Below are 17,668 nucleotides of genomic sequence, written 5' to 3' on the forward strand. Positions count from 1 at the left end.
CAGATAAAGGAAACCTCTGGAAGAAAGAACAGTTAAACATGAAATTTTTACACCTCTGTGAAGGCATTTAGACCCACACATAAAAAGATTTATTTTGGTGTACGTACCTGCCCATTGGAAAGAGGAAATGCATGTTTGTTGAGGTTATCAAATATCCCTAGTTTACTCTGTTCTTCCTGTTTATAAGCAAGTCGCAAGTTCCTCATATCCTGTTAAACAATTAGCAAAACTCGTTTATTCAACATGTATTGAGTACCTACGAAGTAGACACCACGCTATGAAGAGATAAATAAAATATTTTTATTCATTTCTCATGAAACATAGTCGGCCCTCCCTATCTGCAGGCTGCACATCCACAGATTCAACTAAGCATGGATCAAAAACACTGGGGGAAAAGTTCCAGAAAGTTCCAAAACACAAAACTTGAATTAGCAGAGTGCCAACAACTACCTACATAGCATTGACATTGTATTAAGTATTATAAATAATCTAGAGATAATGTAAAGTACACAGGAGGATGTGTGTAGGCTCTATACAAATACTAATGCCATTTTATATAAGGAGAATTAAGCGCCCCAGATTTTGGTATTTGCTGGGGGGAGGGGGGTGTCCTGTAACCAATCACCAGTGGATACCGAGGCAATTCGCAAAGCACCTCCAACAAGATAATAAAAGATTAAGTAAGAAAACTGGAACAAAGGGGACGTGTTGGGGAAAAACCTCATCAGATGGAACCAAGAATAAGCTTAGTACATAAAAGACATGCCATCAAGTCCTGTGCACTTACTTGCTAAAGGTGTGCTATAGAATCAACCAGTTGTGGGCTTTAAGTTGCTAAAAGAGTCAATTACGGAATTCACACCATCCATCAAATAGAAATGCGACAGAGGTTTCTCCTCTGAACTCAAAGCAAGGACTCTGTGTCATGTATGGCCCTCAGTGACTTCCTTACAGAAATTATAATGCTGTTTCTCAAGATCGGTTTCTGAAAGCACCCTGCCATGCAAGCTGCCAGCCAAAAGATCAAGTGGAAGTTTTCAGGAGCAATGCCAACGAGGTGGCTCTGACGGTGCAGTTTCTTCCTGGGACTGATCCGAGCACTACCCCCTGACCTTTCTAAACCTACGTCGTTAGCTAAACACAAAAATCTCATTCTTCTTTAACCTTACATCAAATTTGAAAATAAATATGACCACAAACAAATTAAACCAAGAGCAATTGGGGAAGTGAGGAAGTTACTGTTATGATATTATTTCTAACAGCGAAAGAATGGAAATAGTAACTTAAATGTCCATAAATAAACAGGGTCTGGCTAGAGATTACTACAAGCAACTGTATGCCAATAAAATGGACAACCTGGAAGAAATGGACAAATTCTTAGAAATGCAAAACTTTCTGAGACTGAACGAGGAAGAAACAAAATATTAACAGACTAATCAGAAGCACTGAAATTGAAACTGTGATTAAAAATCTTCCAACAAACAGAAGCCCAGGACCAGGGGGCTTCCCAGGCGAATTCTATCAAACATTTAGAGAAGAGCTAACACCTATCCTTCTCAAACTCTTCCAAAATATAGCAGAGGGAGGAACACTCCCAAACTCATTCTACAAGGCCACCATCACCCTGATACCAAAACCAGACAAAGAAGCCACAAAGAAAGAAAACTACAGGCCAATATCACTGATGAACATAGATGCAAAAATCCTCAACAAAATACTAGCAAACAGAATCCAACAGCACATTAAAAGGATCATACACCATGAGCAAGTGGGGTTTATCCCAGGAATGCAAGGATTCTTCAATATACGCAAATCAATCAATGTGATACACCATATTAACAAATTGAAGGAGAAAAACCATATGATCAGCTCAATAGATGCAGAGAAAGCTTTCGACAAAATTCAACACCCATTTATAATAAAAACCCTCCAGAAAGTAGACACAGAGGGAACTTACCTCAACATAATAAAGGCCATATATGACAAACCCACAGCCAACATCATCCTCAGTGGTGAAAAACTGAAACCATCTCCACTAAGATCAGGAACAAGACAAGGTTGCCCACTCTCACCACTCTTATTCAACATAGTTTTGGAAGTTTTAGCCACAGCAATCAGAGAAGAAAAAGAAATAAAAGGAATCCAAATTGGAAAAGAAGAAGAAAAGCTGTCACTGTTTGCAGATGACATGATACTATACACAGAGAATCCTAAAGATGCTACGAGAAAACTACTAGACCTAATCAATGAATTTAGTAAAGTAGCAGGATAAAAAATTAATGCACAGAAATCTCTAGCATTCCTATACACTAATGATGAAAAATCTGAAAGTGAAATTAAGAAAACACTCCCATTTACCATTGCAACAAAAAGCATAAAATATCTGGGAATAAACCTACCTAAGGAGACAAAAGCCCTGTATGCAGAAAACTATAATACACTGATGAAATTAATTAAAGATGATACAAAGAGATGGAGAGATATACCATGTTCTTGGATTGGAAGAATAAACATTGTGAAAATGACTCTACTACCCAAAGCAATCTACAGATTCAATGCAATCCCTATCAAACTACCACTGGCGCTTTTCACAGAACTAGAACAAAAAATTTTACAATTTGTATGGAAACACAAAAGACCCTGAATAGCCAAAGCAATCTTGAGAAAGAAAAACGAAGCTGGAGGAATCAGGCTCCCTGACTTCAGACTATACTACAAAGCTACAACAGTCAAGACAGCATGGCACTGGCACAAAAACAGAAATATAGACCAATGGAACAGGATAGAAAGCCCAGAGATAAACCCACACACATATGGTCACCTTATCTTTGATAAAGGAGGCAAGAATATACAGTGGAGAAAAGACAGCCTCGGGGGACCTTGAAGATGGCGGAAGAGTAAGACGCGGAGATCACCTTCCTCCCCACAGATACACCAGAAATACATCTACACATGGAACAACTCCTACAGAACACCTACTGAAGGCTGGCAGAAGACCTCAGACCTCCCAAAAGGCAAGAAACTCCCCACGTACCTGGGTAGGGCAAAAGAAAAAAAGAAAAAACAGAGATAAAAGAATAGGGATGGGACCTGCACCAGTGGGAGGGAGCTGTGAAGGAGGAAAAGTTTCCACACACTAGGAAGCCCCTTCGCGGGCGGAGACTGCAGGAGGCGGAGGGGGGAGCTTCGAAGCCGCGGAGGAGAGCACAGCCACAGGGGTGCGGGGGGCAAAGCGGGGAGATTCCCGCACAGAGGATCGGTGCCGACGGGCACTCACCAGCCCGAGAGGCTTGTCTGCTCACCCGCCGGGGCGGGCGGGGCTGGGAGCTGAGGCTCTGAGGCTCGGGTTTCGGTTTTGGACGGAGCGCAGGGAGAAGACTGGGGTTGGCGGCTTGAACATAGCCTGAAGGGGTTAGTGCACCACGGCTAGCCGGGAGGGAGTCCGGGGAAAAGTCTGCACCTGCCGAAGAGGCAAGAGACTTTTTCTTCCCTCTTTGTTTCCTGGGGCGTGAGGAGAGGGGTTTAAGAGCACTGCTTAAAGGAGCTCCAGAGACGGGCACGAGCCGCGGCTAACAGCGCGGACCCCAGAGACGGGCGCGAGCCGCTAAGGCTGCTGCTGCCGCCACCAAGGGGCCTGTGTGCGAGCAGAGGCCACTCTCCACACCCCTCTTCCACGGAGCCTGTGCAGCCCGCCACTGCCAGGGTCCCGGGATCCAGGGACAACTTCCCCGGGAGAACGCACGGCAGGCCTCAGGCTGGTGCAAAGTCACGCCGGACTTTGCCGCCGCAGGCCCGCCGCGCACTCCGTGCCCCTCCCTCCCCGCCGGCCTGAGTGCGCCCCCGAATCAGCGGCTCCTTTAACCCCGTCCTGTCTGAGCACAAAACAGACGCCCTCCAGCGACCTACACGCAGAGGCAAGGCCAAATCCAAAGCTGAGCCCCAGGAGCTGTGAGAACAAAGAAGAGAAAGGGAAATCTCTCCCAGCAGCCTCAGGAGCAGCGGATTAAAGCTCCACAATCAACTTGATGTACCTGCATCTGTGGAATACCTGAATAGACAACCAATCATCCCAAATTGAGGAGGTGGGCTTCGAGGGCAAGATCTATGATTTTTTTCCCCTTTTCCTCTTTTTGTGAGTGTGTATGTGTATGCTTCTGTGTGAGATCTTGTCTGTATAGTCTTGCTTCCACCATTTGTCCTAGGGTTCTATCCGTCCATGGTTTTTTTAAAAAATTTTTTCTTAATAATCAATTTTAATAACGTTATTATACTTTACCTTCGTTCTTTCTTTCTTTCTTTCCTTCCTTCCTTCCTTCCCTCCTTTAGACAACGAATCATCCCAAATTGAGGAGGTGGTCTCTGACAGCAAGATTTATGATTTTTCCCCCTTTACCTCTTTTAGTGAGGGTGTATGTGTATGCTTCTGTGTAAGATTTTGTCTGTATAGCTTTGCTTCCAACATCTGTCCTAAGGTTCTATCCGTCCCTTTTTTTTTTTCTAAATAAGAATTTTTTAATTCAATAACTTTATTATACTTTATTTTATTTTTACTGTATCTTCTTTCTTTCTGTTTTTCCTTCTTTCCCTCCTTCCTTCCTTCCTCCCTCCCTCCCTCCCTCCTTTCTTTCCTTCTTTGCTTCTTTCTTTCTTTCTTCCTTCCTTCCTTCCCTCCTTTCCTTCTTTCTTTCCTCATACTTCTACTAATTCCCTCTACTTTTTCTCCCTTTTATTCTGAGCCGTGTGGATGAAAGGCACTTGGTGCTCCAGCCAGGAGTCAGGGCTCTGCCTCTGAGGTAGGAGAGCCAATTTCAGGACACTGGTCCACAAGAGACCTCCCAGCTCCACATAATATCAAACGGCGAAAATCTCCCAGAGACCTCCATCTTAACACCAGCACCCAGCTTCACTCAACGACCAGCAAGCCACAGTGCTGGACAACCTATGCCAAACAACTAGCAAAACAGGAACACAACCCCACCCATTAGCAGAGAGGCTGCCTAAAATCATAATAAGGCCACAGACACCCCAAAACACACCACCAGACGTGAACCTGCCCACTAGAGAGACAAGATCCAGCCTCATCCACCACAACACAGGCACTAGTCCCCTCCACCTGGAAGCCTACACAACCCACTAAACCAACCTTAGCCACTGGAGACAGACATCAAAAACAGCGGGAACTACGAACCTGCAGTCTGCAAAAAGGAGACCCCAAACACAGTAAGATAAGCAAAATGAGAAGACAGAAAAACACACAGCAGATGAAGGAGCAAGATAAACATGCACCAGACCTAACAAATGAAGAGGAAATAGCCAGTCTACCTGAAAAAGAATTCAGAATAATGATAGTAAGGATGATCCGAAATCTTGGAAATAGAATGGACAAAATGCAAGAAACAAACAGTTAACAAGGACCTAGAAGAAATAAAGATGGAACAAGCAACGATGAACAACACAATAAATGAAATTAAAAGTACTCTAGATGGGATCAATAGCAGAATAACTGAGGCAGAAGAATGGATAAGTGACCTGGAAGATAAAATAGTGGAAATAACTACTGCAGAGCAGAATGAAGAAAAAAGAATGAAAAGAACTGAGGACAGTCTCAGAGACCTCTGGGACAACATTAAATGCAGCAACATTCGAATTATAGGGGTTCCAGAAGAAGAAGAGAAAAAGAAAGGGACTGAGAAAATATTTGAAGAGATTATAGTTGAAAACTTCCCTAATATGGGAAAGGAAATAGTTAATCAAGTCCAGGAAGCACAGAGAGTCCCATACAGGATAAATCCAAGGAGAAATACGCCAAGACACATATTAATCAAACTGTCAAAAATTAAATACAAAGAAAGCATATTAAAAGCAGCAAGGGAAAAACAACAAATAACACATAAGGGAATCCCCATAAGGTTAACAGCTGATCTCTCAGCAGAAACCCTACAAGCCAGAAGGGAGTGGCAGGACATACTGAAAGTGATGAAGGAGAAAAACCTGCAGCCAAGACTACTCTACCCAGCAAGGATCTCATTCAGATTTGATGGAGAAATTAAAACCTTTACAGACAAGCAAAAGCTGAGAGAGTTCAGCACCACCAAACCAGCTTTACAACAAATGCTAAACGATCTTCTCTAGGCAAGAAACACAAGAGAAGGAAAAGACCTATAATAACGAACCCAAAACAATTTAGAAAATGGGAATAGGAACATACATATCGATAATTACCTTAAATGTAAATGGACTAAATGCTCCCACCAAAAGACACAGATTAGCTGAATGGATACAAAAACAAGACCCTTATATATGCTGTCTACAAGAGACCCACTTCAGACCTAGAGACACATACAGACTGAAAGTAAGGGGATGGAAAAAGATATTCCATGCAAATGGAAACCAAAAGAAAGCTGGAGTAGCAATTCTCATATCAGACAAAATAGACTTTAAAATAAGGACTATTAAAAGAGACAAAGAAGGACACTACATAATGATCAAGGGATCGATCCAAGAAGAAGATATAACAATTGTAAATATTTACGCACCCAACATAGGAGCACCTCAATACATAAGGCAAATACTAACAGCCATAAAAGGGGAAATGGACAGTAACACATTCATAGTAGGGGACTTAAACACCCCACTTTCACCCATGGACAGATCATCCAAAATGAAAATAAATAAGGAAACACAAGCTTTAAATGATACATTAAACAAGATGGACTTAATTGATATTTATAGGACACTCCATCCAAAAACAACAGAATACACATTTTTCTCAAGTGCTCATGGAACATTCTCCAGGATAGATCATATCTTGGGTCACAAATCAAGTCTTGGTAAATTTAAGAAAATTGAAATTGTATCAAGTATCTTTTCTGACCACAACGCCATGAGACTAGATATCAATTACAGGAAAAGATCTGTAAAAAATACAAACACATGGAGGCTAAACAATACACTACTTAATAATGAAGTGATCACTGAAGAAATCAAAGAGGAAATCAAAAAATACCTAGAAACAAATGACAATGGAGACACAACGACCCAAAACCTGTGGGATGCAGCAAAAGCAGTTCTAAGGGGGAAGTTTATAGCAATACAAGCCCACCTTAAGAAGCAGGAAACATCTCGAATAAACAACCTAACCTTGCACCTCAAGCAATTAGAGAAAGAACAACAAAAAAACCCCAAAGCTAGCAGAAGGAAAGAAATCATAAAAATCAGATCAGAAATAAATGAAAAAGAAATGAAGGAAACAATAGCAAAGATCAATAAAACTAAAGGCTGGTTCTTTGAGAAGATAAACAAAATAGATAAACCACTAGCCAGACTCATCAAGAAAAAAAGGGAGAAGACTCAAATCAATAGAATTAGAAATGAAAAAGGAGAGGTAACAACTGACACTGCAGAAATAAAAGAGATCATGAGAGATTACTCCAAGCAACTCTATGCCAATAAAATGGACAATCTGGAAGAAATGGACAAATTCTTAGAAATGCACAACCTGCCAAGACTGAATCAGGAAGAAATAGAAAATATGAACAGACCAATCACAAGCACTGAAATTGAAACTGTGATTAAAAATCTTCCAACAAACAAAAGCCCAGGACCAGATGGCTTCACAGGCGAATTCTATCAAACATTTAGAGAAGAGCTAACACCTATCCTTCTCAAACCCTTCCAAAATATAGCAGAGGGAGGAACACTCCCAAACTCCTTCTACGAGGCCACCATCACCTTGATACCAAAACCAGACAAGGATGTCACAAAGAAAGAAAACTACAGGCCAATATCACTGATGAACACAGATGCAAAAATCCTCAACAAAATACTAGCAAACAGAATCCAACAGCACATTAAAAGGATCATACACCATGATCAAGTGGGGTTTATCCAGGAATGCAAGGATTCTTCAATATACGCAAATCTATCAATGTGATAAACCATATTAACAAATTGAAGGAGAAAAACCATATGATCATCTCAATAGATGCAGAGAAAGCTTTTGACAAAATTCAACACCCATTTATGATAAAAACCCTACAGAAAGTAGGCATAGAGGGAACTTTCCTCAACATAATAAAGGCCATATATGACAAGCCCACAGCAAACATCATCCTCAATGGTGAAAAACTGAAAGCATTTCCACTAAGATCAGGAATAAGACAAGGTTGCCCACTCTCACCACTCTTATTCAACATAGTTTTGGAAGTTTTAGCCACAGCAATCAGAGAAGAAAAGGAAATAAAAGGAATCCAAATCGGAAAAGAAGAAGTAAAGCTGTCACTGTTTGCAGATGACATGATCCTATACATAGAGAATCCTAAAGATGCTACCAGAAAACTACTAGAGCTAATCAATGAATTTGGTAAAGTGGCAGGATACAAAATTAATGCACAGAAATCTCTGGCATTCCTATATACTAATGATGAAAAATCTGAAAGTGAAATCAAGAAAACACTCCCATTTACCACTGCAACAAAAGAATAAAATATCTAGGAATAAACCTACCTAAGGAGACAAAAGACCTGTATGCAGAAACTTATAAGACACTGATGAAAGAAATTAAAGATGATACAAATAGATGGAGAGATATACCATGTTCTTGGATTGGAAGAATCAACATTGTGAAAATGACTCTACTACCCAAAGCAATCTATAGATTCAATGCAATCCCTATCAAACTACCACTGGCATTTTTCACAGGACTAGAACAAAAAATTTTGCAATTTGTATGGAAACACAAAAGACCCCGAATAGCCAAAGCAATCTTGAGAACGAAAGAAGGAACTGGAGGAATCAGGCTTCCTGACTTCAGACTATACTACAAAGCTACAGTTATCAAGACGGTATGGTACTGGCACAAAAACAGAAAGATAGATCAATGGAACAGGATAGAAAGCCCAGAGATAAACCCACGCACATATGGACACCTTATCTTTGATAAAGGTGGCAGTAATGTACAGTGGAGAAAGGACAGCCTCTTCAATAAGTGGTGCTGGGAAAACTGGACAGGTACATGTAAAAGTATAAGATTAGATCACTCCCTAACACCATACGCAAAAATAAGCTCAAAATGGATTAAAGACCTAAATGTAAGGCCAGAAACTATCAAACTCTTAGAGGAAAACATAGGCAGAACACTCTATGACATAAATCACAGCAAGATCCTTTCTGACCCACCTCCTAGAGTAATGGAAATAAAAACAAAAATAAACAAATGGGACCTAATGAAACTTCAAAGCTTTTGCACAGCAAAGGAAACCATAAACAAGACCAAAAGACAACCCTCAGAATGGGAGAAAATATTTGCAAATGAAGCAACCGACAAAGGATTAATCTCCAAAATTTACAAGCAGCTCATGCAGCTCAATAACAAAAAACAAACAACCCAATCCAAAAATGGGCAGAAGACCTAAATAGACATTTCTCCAAAGAAGATATACAGACTGCCAACAAACACATGAAAGAATGCTCAACATCATTCATCATTAGAGAAATGCAAATCAAAACTACAATGAGATATCATCTCACACCAGTCAGAATGGCCATCATCAAAAAATCTAGAAACAATAATGCCGGAGAGGGTGTGGAGAAAAGGGAACACTCTTGCACTGCTGGTGGGAATGTGAATTGGTTCAGCCACTATGGAGAACAGTATGGAGGTTCCTTAAAAAACTACAAATAGAACTACCATACGACCCAGCAATCCCACTACTGGGCATATACCCTGAGAAAACCAAAATTCAAAGAGTCATGTACCAAAATGTTCATTGCAGCTCTATTTACAATAGCCCGGAGATGGAAACAACCTAAGTGCCCATCATCGGATGAATGGATAAAGAAGATGTGGCACATATATACAATGGAATATTACTCAGCCATAAAAAGAAACGAAATTGAGCTATTTGTAATGAGGTGGATAGACCTAGAGTCTGTCATACAGAGTGAAGTAAGTCAGAAAGAAAAAGACAAATACCGTATGCTAACACATATATATGGAATTTAAGAAAAAAAATGTCATGAAGAACCTAGGGGTAAGGCAGGAATAAAGACGCAGACCTCCTAGAGAACGGACTTGAGGTTATGGGGAGGGGGAAGGGTGAGCTGTGACAGGGCGAGAGAGAGTCATGGACATATACACACTAACAAACGTAGTAAGGTAGATAGCTAGTGGGAAGCAGCCGCATGGCACAGGGATATTGGCTCGGTGCTTTGTGACCGCCTGGAGGGGTGGGATAGGGAGGGTGGGAGGGAGGGAGACGCAAGAGGGAAGACATATGGGAACATATGTTTAAGTATGACTGATTCACTTTGTTATAAAGCAGAAACTAACACACCATTGTAAAGCAATTATACCCCAATAAAGATGTTAAAAAAAAGAAATATTAAAAAAAAAAAAGATATCACTAATACCAGAAGAGCTTGCTAAAGATTTTACAAGAGAGAACAATAAGCCTCAGTGCCTTCAAATCTCTAATACTTGCTCCAAACAATAATATGTTTAAAAAACCATATCAACTATAAGCCATAAAGAAAAAAATACAGCTTACTAGAAAAAAATTAAGGATGTCTATATGCCAGAAAGATGATGAACACATTTCTCAAAGACAAATGGGAATCTGGGTACCATTTTAGACAGATCCATTTGACAAACAAAAGGTAATTTTACATAATACAGTATGACCTTCACACAATTAAAGAGTAATTACTTTATACAGATAGAGAAATTAAGGACAAAGAGGCCCAAGGAAAGGGACATGAATAAGGACATCAGAGGAGAGAAACACCAATGGCTTACTGGCATGTATAAATATGTATTAGTCTTAATGAAATGCTTATTTAAACAAGATGAGGATTATTCAACACAATAATCATAGATGATGATGTGAAAGTTGACATTTAGTGCTTCCCAGTAGCAGTATTCTCACGGGTGCCTATTTGTTTATTCATGTGATCATTCACTCACTCATCCAAGCATTTACTGAGCCGTTGTTACATGTCCACTGCCTGAATAGAGAGCAAAGCCTCCCGCTTTCTGTTCACTAAAATCTCACATTATAATAATAAAAGTAAAGGTGTGAAAGATCAGAATCAACTGTGATTAAAAATTTCCGAGCTGGGGGAAGTCTCAAATGTTTCAGTTCTACTCCCCACAAGCACAAATGTAGGGGGATTTCCCGTCCACTCACTAGGGGTCCAGAGACCTATACATTTTTCTAATTCTTGCAGATGTTCCGGGACTTCGCAGTGAAGGTTCAGCCTAGGGCCATCAGATGGACACCTGGAAAAGTTTTTAGGCTCAGGCAACTGTCCAACTAGATTAGTCAGCGGAGGAGGTACTGACTGCTGACCAAGGGTGGTCCTCATCAGAATTATGGTGGGTGAAGGGGAAGAGATGGAAATCATTATGCCAGGCAACAAGAAACCAAAGGAGAAGGAGAGAAAAAGCAAAGATAGAGGATCTGAATAATAGAATTAATAAGCACAAACTGGTATAGAGAAAACTTACCCTCCACAAGTAGAGGATACACATTATTTTCAAGCACTGAAGGAATAGTCTCAAAAGTTTACCATGTACAAGTTTACAAAGAAAGTCTCAGAAAACTTTAATGAGTTAATATCCTACAGACTGTGTTGTTTGACTATAATAAAATTAGGTCTTTTAAAGGATAGCTTAAACACCTAACATGCTTAGAAACTAAAATCATACTACCTAATAATCCTTGGATGAAAGGAGAAATAATAAAAATGAGATACTCCTAACATGAATTAGCAGAAGATTTGTGACTTGTAGCTAACACAGAACTCTGTGAGAAAATTGCTGCTCTGAATACATTTATCAGAATTCAAAAAAGTATATTGAAGACAAATAAGCTTTGTGTTCAATTTAACAAGCTAGAATGAAGGGCAACAGACTAAATGTGAAAGAAACCATAAAGGAGGAAATAGATATAAATAAACAAATGAGGAAATACAGACCAAAAATAAAGAATAATTATAAAATCAAGAAATGATTACTTTAAAAGATTTACAAGATAAACCATGGGAGACATCAGGAAAAAAAAAGAGCCAAGACTAAAGCAAAATATGAATGAGAAAAGTAAAAATACTATAGCAATTTAAAAAGTAACGGAATAATATTATGAATTAGTGTGTGCCAATAAGCTTGAAGCCCAAGAAGAACGAGCATACTGCTGGGGGAAATAATATAAATGGCTAAACTCTGCAGAGAAAAACCTGAAAAGGCCAATTGTTTGGGAGACTCTCACTTGTTCTAGTATAACTTCTTATTTTATTTTACTTTATTTTTGGCAGCGCTGTGTGGCATGTAGGATCTTAGTTCCCCAACCAGGGACTGAACCCGTGCCCCCTGCAGTGGAAGCATGGAGTCCTAACCACTGGACCACCAGGGAATTCTCTCTGGTCTAACTTTTAAACACATTTAGCCTCACTCACTTCTCGCCAGGAAGAGACAGGGATTTCTTTGGTAAAATTGTAAGCAGCAGTGGGGCATGCTTCACCCAGCCCTTCTGATCCACTCACTTTTCACAGGATCAACCTACCAGCTGAATGATGAATTCTGATCTGCCACGTAGTAAGGAGTGGAGCAAATTCAGGGGTGAATTGTTAGCAAGTCTGCTTGGCTAGAGATCTAAAGTCACAACTTGCAGTCAGCTTTATCTATGTCTCTCTGATGCATACGTATCTACCAATAGGTTCCAAACTCGGAAGGGGAAGAAATGGGTATTATTAATTAGCCCATCTCACAAATCCAAATGCCTGTAACTATTACAGAAATAAAACAGTCATCAGACTCACCCTTGTCCACTGCTCCACATACAGGAAAGCCCCAGATCTATATAGCTTTAGAGATATATTGTACAAAATGTTCAAGGAACAGATAATTCCACCTCTCACACAAGCTGTTTCAGAATATAAAAAATGAGAGAAACCTTACCAACCCGTCTTATAAGGCTCGTATAAACCTTGGTTTCATAGCTGAGATAGAACGGATCATACAATGAAATTTAAAGGCTATCTCCCTTATGAACATAGATACAAAACTGTAAAATAATATATGATCATAGGATAATGCATCATAATCAAGTAAGATTTGTCTTAGGAAGAGAAGACTGATTTAAGATAGGAAAATACATCTGTGTGATCCCCCACCCTAAGAAGATAAGGAAAACATTTACTTTAAATAATCATCTCAATGGGGAGATCAAAAGCATTTGGTAAAGACACATGATTTTTTACAAAGTGCTTTCCAAAACCTAAGAATACCAGGAAACTTCTTTAACATGATGTAGTCTCTGTAGCAAATAAAACAAAATAAAACCCAGAAAACCTTCTCCTAATTACTATAACACATTAGGCACATAAATTTCAGGATATCCATGTCTGATATTGTCTCTACATTCAACCTAGTACTAGAGGCCATGATCAATGAAATAATACCCCTTCAAAATAAAAGGTATATGATAAAGATATCACCAAATACCACATGGTGCAGGAACTCTATGTGGAGGATAACACAAGTATTGAACATTACCCAAAGCATATCAAAGTTCACTAACAAAGAATTAGTATCCATAAAATACAGAGGAATGGTAAAACCAACATGAAAAAGAGAAGAAATCCAATAGAATGAGAAACATTATTAACCAAGAAACAATTTAAAGAATAGAAAATCTAAATAGCTGAATCACTAGTAATCACAGAAGTGAAAGGAGATTACACTATTTACCAATCAGAGTTTTTTAAATTAAAAGTCGGGTAATACTAAGTGTCTTTGTTATCACTTGCTGTGTAAAAACTTACCCCAAAACTTAGTGGCTTGAAACAACAGAATCTATTATCTCAGAGTTTCTATGGATCAAGAATATGGGTGCAGCTTAGCTAGTCCTCTGGCTCTGCATATCTTATGAGGCTACCTCATCTCAAGTCTCAGTTGGGAAGGATCTGCTTCCCTAATTGGGTGTTGGTAGCACGCAGCTCCTTGTGGGTCGTTGCACTAAAAGCTCAGGTCCTCAGGAGCTGTTCCTTGATATGCGAGTCTCTTCACTGAGCACCACACAATATGCTTTCATCAGAATGAGAAAACAAGGGGGCAAGAGAGACCGTCAGCAACAAGTTCTAGCAAGAGGAAACTTAATCATGTTGATCACATCCTATGACTTTTGCTGGCTTCTATTGATTCAACTCATTAGAAGCAGGACACTAGGTACAGCCCACACTCAAGGAGAGTGGATTACACAAGCATGTGAACATCAGGAGGCTGGGATTATTGGGAGTCATATCAGAAGCTGCTTCCACACTGTGTATTGATGAGTATGCAGGGAAACAAGTAATAATATAATTCTATTGGGAAAACAGACTGGTACTGTCGCTCTGGAGAGCAACCTGGCAGTATTTAGAAAAAAATATTGCTTATAGACAATGTTTGTGTCCCTCCAAAATCCATATGCTGAAACCCTAGCCCTCTAGATGTGATGGTATTTGGAGGTGGGGCTTTCGGGAGAAAATTAAAGTTGGATTAGGTCATGAGGATGGGGGCCTTATGATGGGGTTAATGCCCTTAGAAAAAGAGGAAGACACAGGAGATAGCTGTCTCTCTCTTTGTGTGTACACACTGAGCTAGGCCATGTGAGGACATAAGCAGGAGAGGGCCCTCACCAGAACCCAACCATGCTGGCATCCTAATCTTGGCCTTTCAGCCACCAGAACTGTGAGAAGTAAATGTTTGTTGCTTAAGCCACCAGTCTATGGTATTCTGTTCTAGCAGCTCAAACGGACTAAGGATATCTATGACCTAGAAATTCTATTCCTGAGCGTATATTACAGAAAAATATATGCAGAAGTCCATAGGGAGACATGAATGAGAATGCTCCTCATAGCAATGTTTCTGGCAGTGGAGTGGAGAGCCAACATAGATGTCCCTCAAAAGAGGAAGGAATGGACAAGTTATACTTGGGATATTCGTTCTAATGGAATATGATGCAGCGTTAGAAACAATTAGCTAGAGATACATATAGCTACATAAGTTGAACTTAAAAGCATAAGGTAAGAAACAGAACGAGGTCTACGGCACAATGCACCATATTCACACACACACACATTTCATAAGGCTATATGTTTCGCAAGAGTACAAACATATACGAGGGCATGATTCAAACACATCCGAGTAGGTGCCTAATTGTGGGAAGGAAATGAGTGTTGGACTCTAGGATGAAAGAAAAATAGAAAAAACTGTAGGAGAAAGAACCTTGTCAAGCTCAATGATGACAATATGGCCAGAGTCCAAGAATAGAATAAAAGAAAAAATAAAAGCAACCTTCATGAGTGGGCAGTTAATTCTAATCCCTGCCTTTAAGTTGCAGAGCGGGCCGAAGATAATTTAATCAAAATCAGCAGGCTTTAATGCCAGATGCTCTAGGTAGGGAGATGTTTATTCATGGGAGCTGTCTTTCTGTTAGTTTGTAAGATGATTCATATCTCCACCAATATTTAAATTCAGCCATACAGCTTTTGGAGGGATTTTAAGTAAGATATCCAAAACACTAGCTGATAACTAAGGGTGGGAGATCTCAGAATAAACCACTGAGTAGGGGTGGCCTTGGAGAATAGCTTGGAGGAAAGGTTTGTTCTCTACCATGTGCACCACCACAACTGAACATAGGGATATGAGGAGGGTGGCAGTTCGGCTTGGGAAGACTCTTCTCTCTAACCGAGCCATCCTGGCCTCATCATCATCCCCCCCCCACCCCGCCTCATCATCATCCCCCCCCCCACCCCGCCCCAGGTGTCAGGAATGGTTCTTTGAAATGTCTGAGCTACATCAACAGACGTGTCACAAGGGCTGCTTTGTGATGGCTAAGTCCCTCCTTAGCCACCATTGGCTAAGGGTACGGACCCTTCATCGTCCTGGGGAGCTGTATATATAGCGTGGTCAGTAGGCCCGGAGTAGACCACTGGTAGGCTTCAATACAGCTGAGGTGTGCCGAAGACTACGAGAGCCTGATACAGACATGGATCGAAAACCCTCGAGAGCCAAACGGAGGAGGGTGGATGAGGCTCCCTATAACCTCAGACCTAGACATGGTGGCCATGTAAGATGACCCTACCCAAGCTGTTTTCTTCATGGATTCCCTCTCCCCCAAGAATCCTACCCTCTCCCTGCCTGGCACAAACCCCTCCTCAGCCCTGACCCCTTCTCATGAAGTCTCCCTTTCCATCAATAGCCCATCTTCTTCTCCCTAATCCAATGTCCTTTTGACCTCACTCTGTTGTCCTTCCAGGTGCTGAAGACAGCCAGGACCGTGAGCAAACCCCGTCAAAGGAGTCTGAATAAAAAAGCCTCTAAGAAAGCTGTCCACCCCACAAAACAGCAGAAGAAAGCTACAAGACAAACACTCTCCAGCTGTTCTCACAGGCTGGATGAGACACTAAATCAACATCAGAATAATGCAGAGCAGAACCAAGAGGCCGCGCAGAACCAAGTGCCGTGCGGCAACACCCCTCCAAGCGAAGAGCTGGTGAGCCAGTAAAGCTCAGGGGGAGGCCAGAGACCTCAGAAATATCTGCCAAGTCTGAGGTCTGAGAAATGGCCAACTGTGTAGACACGGAATTTTACAACATCAGGGTACACGGATGCTAATTAAATAAAAATCAACTTGTGAAAATTTCTGTGTGTTTCTGCGAGTTCTCTCATGGTGGGAGCAGGGAAGGAAGGGAAGAGGCAGGTGTGTGAGGAGGGAGGGACATTGAGTCCTGCAAGGTTGCGGGGGACACTGGCAGAATCACAGTTAACCAGACAGTGGGGATAAGGAATGGGTCAGGACTGAGTGCTGAAGATAAATTTCCTACTTAACACTTGAACCCACAGGCAAGGTGGAAAGGGGCTTGGCGTTTCTGTCTTTGGGGTAGGGGGCTGGACGAGGGGCACGACAAAGTGTACATTGCCAGAACCTATGTGGTTTGAGGTGAGTAGGTGGCAGTATCATCCAAGAAATAGACAAGTCACTTCCAGGCCACCTACGTCATACAAGTGTTTGCTACATCTCACCCTACGATGCCAGCGACTAAAGGTCCTCCAGAGGGCCAAAAATCTCACCCTACTAAAAGTTATTGAAAGCACCCTGAGGACTCAAATAATGGTGGATGGAAGCCACAAACTCAACACTGATCAGCCCACTTTCTAAAGAAACTTAAGGTGGAGCAGTGGCTTCCCAAGGGCAGGGAAGTAAGAGCTGTCTGCTCTCAGTACAGGCAACTGTCCTACAAAGAATTCTAAAACAACATCATCTCCCCTCCAAACATCTTTTATCTCTATTCCTTCCAAAGTTCTTGTTGTTTTTTCTCTGAAGAGACGATCCTTTTAAGTGGTTTTATTGAAGTATAATTGACATATAATAAATTGCACATGCTTAAAGTGACCGCTGAATGAGTTTGGTCATATGTGTATACTTGTTAAACCATTACCACAATTATAAGTGTGAAAATACCCATCACCCCCATAAGTCTCCCCTTACCCCCTGACAATTGCTTCCTCTTGTCCCTCTCTGCACCCCATCCTCAGATAACCACTGATTTGCTTGCTGTCTCCATAGATTACATGTTCTAGCATTTTATATAAATGGAATCAGTATGTACTCATTTTTATCCAGCT

General features: G+C 40.9%; 1 protein-coding gene across 7 annotated transcripts in view; it reads right to left on the bottom strand.

The window, feature by feature from the left end:
- MTMR1 (myotubularin related protein 1) overlaps positions 1 to 17,668 on the bottom strand; it is a 106,938-nt gene that overhangs the window by 37,212 nt on the left and 52,058 nt on the right. For 6 of the 7 annotated variants that reach the window (XM_019939294.3, XM_073798769.1, XM_073798767.1 and 3 more), the window contains one exon: positions 108 to 209. The exons of the other annotated variant lie outside the window; for it this stretch is intronic. In XM_019939294.3, coding sequence (XP_019794853.2) covers positions 108 to 209 — 102 coding nt within the window. The remainder of the gene's footprint in view (positions 1 to 107; positions 210 to 17,668) is intronic. 7 annotated transcript variants of the gene reach the window in all.

Source organism: Tursiops truncatus, chromosome X, assembly GCF_011762595.2.
Source record: "Tursiops truncatus isolate mTurTru1 chromosome X, mTurTru1.mat.Y, whole genome shotgun sequence".
Taxonomy (NCBI): Eukaryota; Metazoa; Chordata; class Mammalia; order Artiodactyla; family Delphinidae; genus Tursiops; species Tursiops truncatus.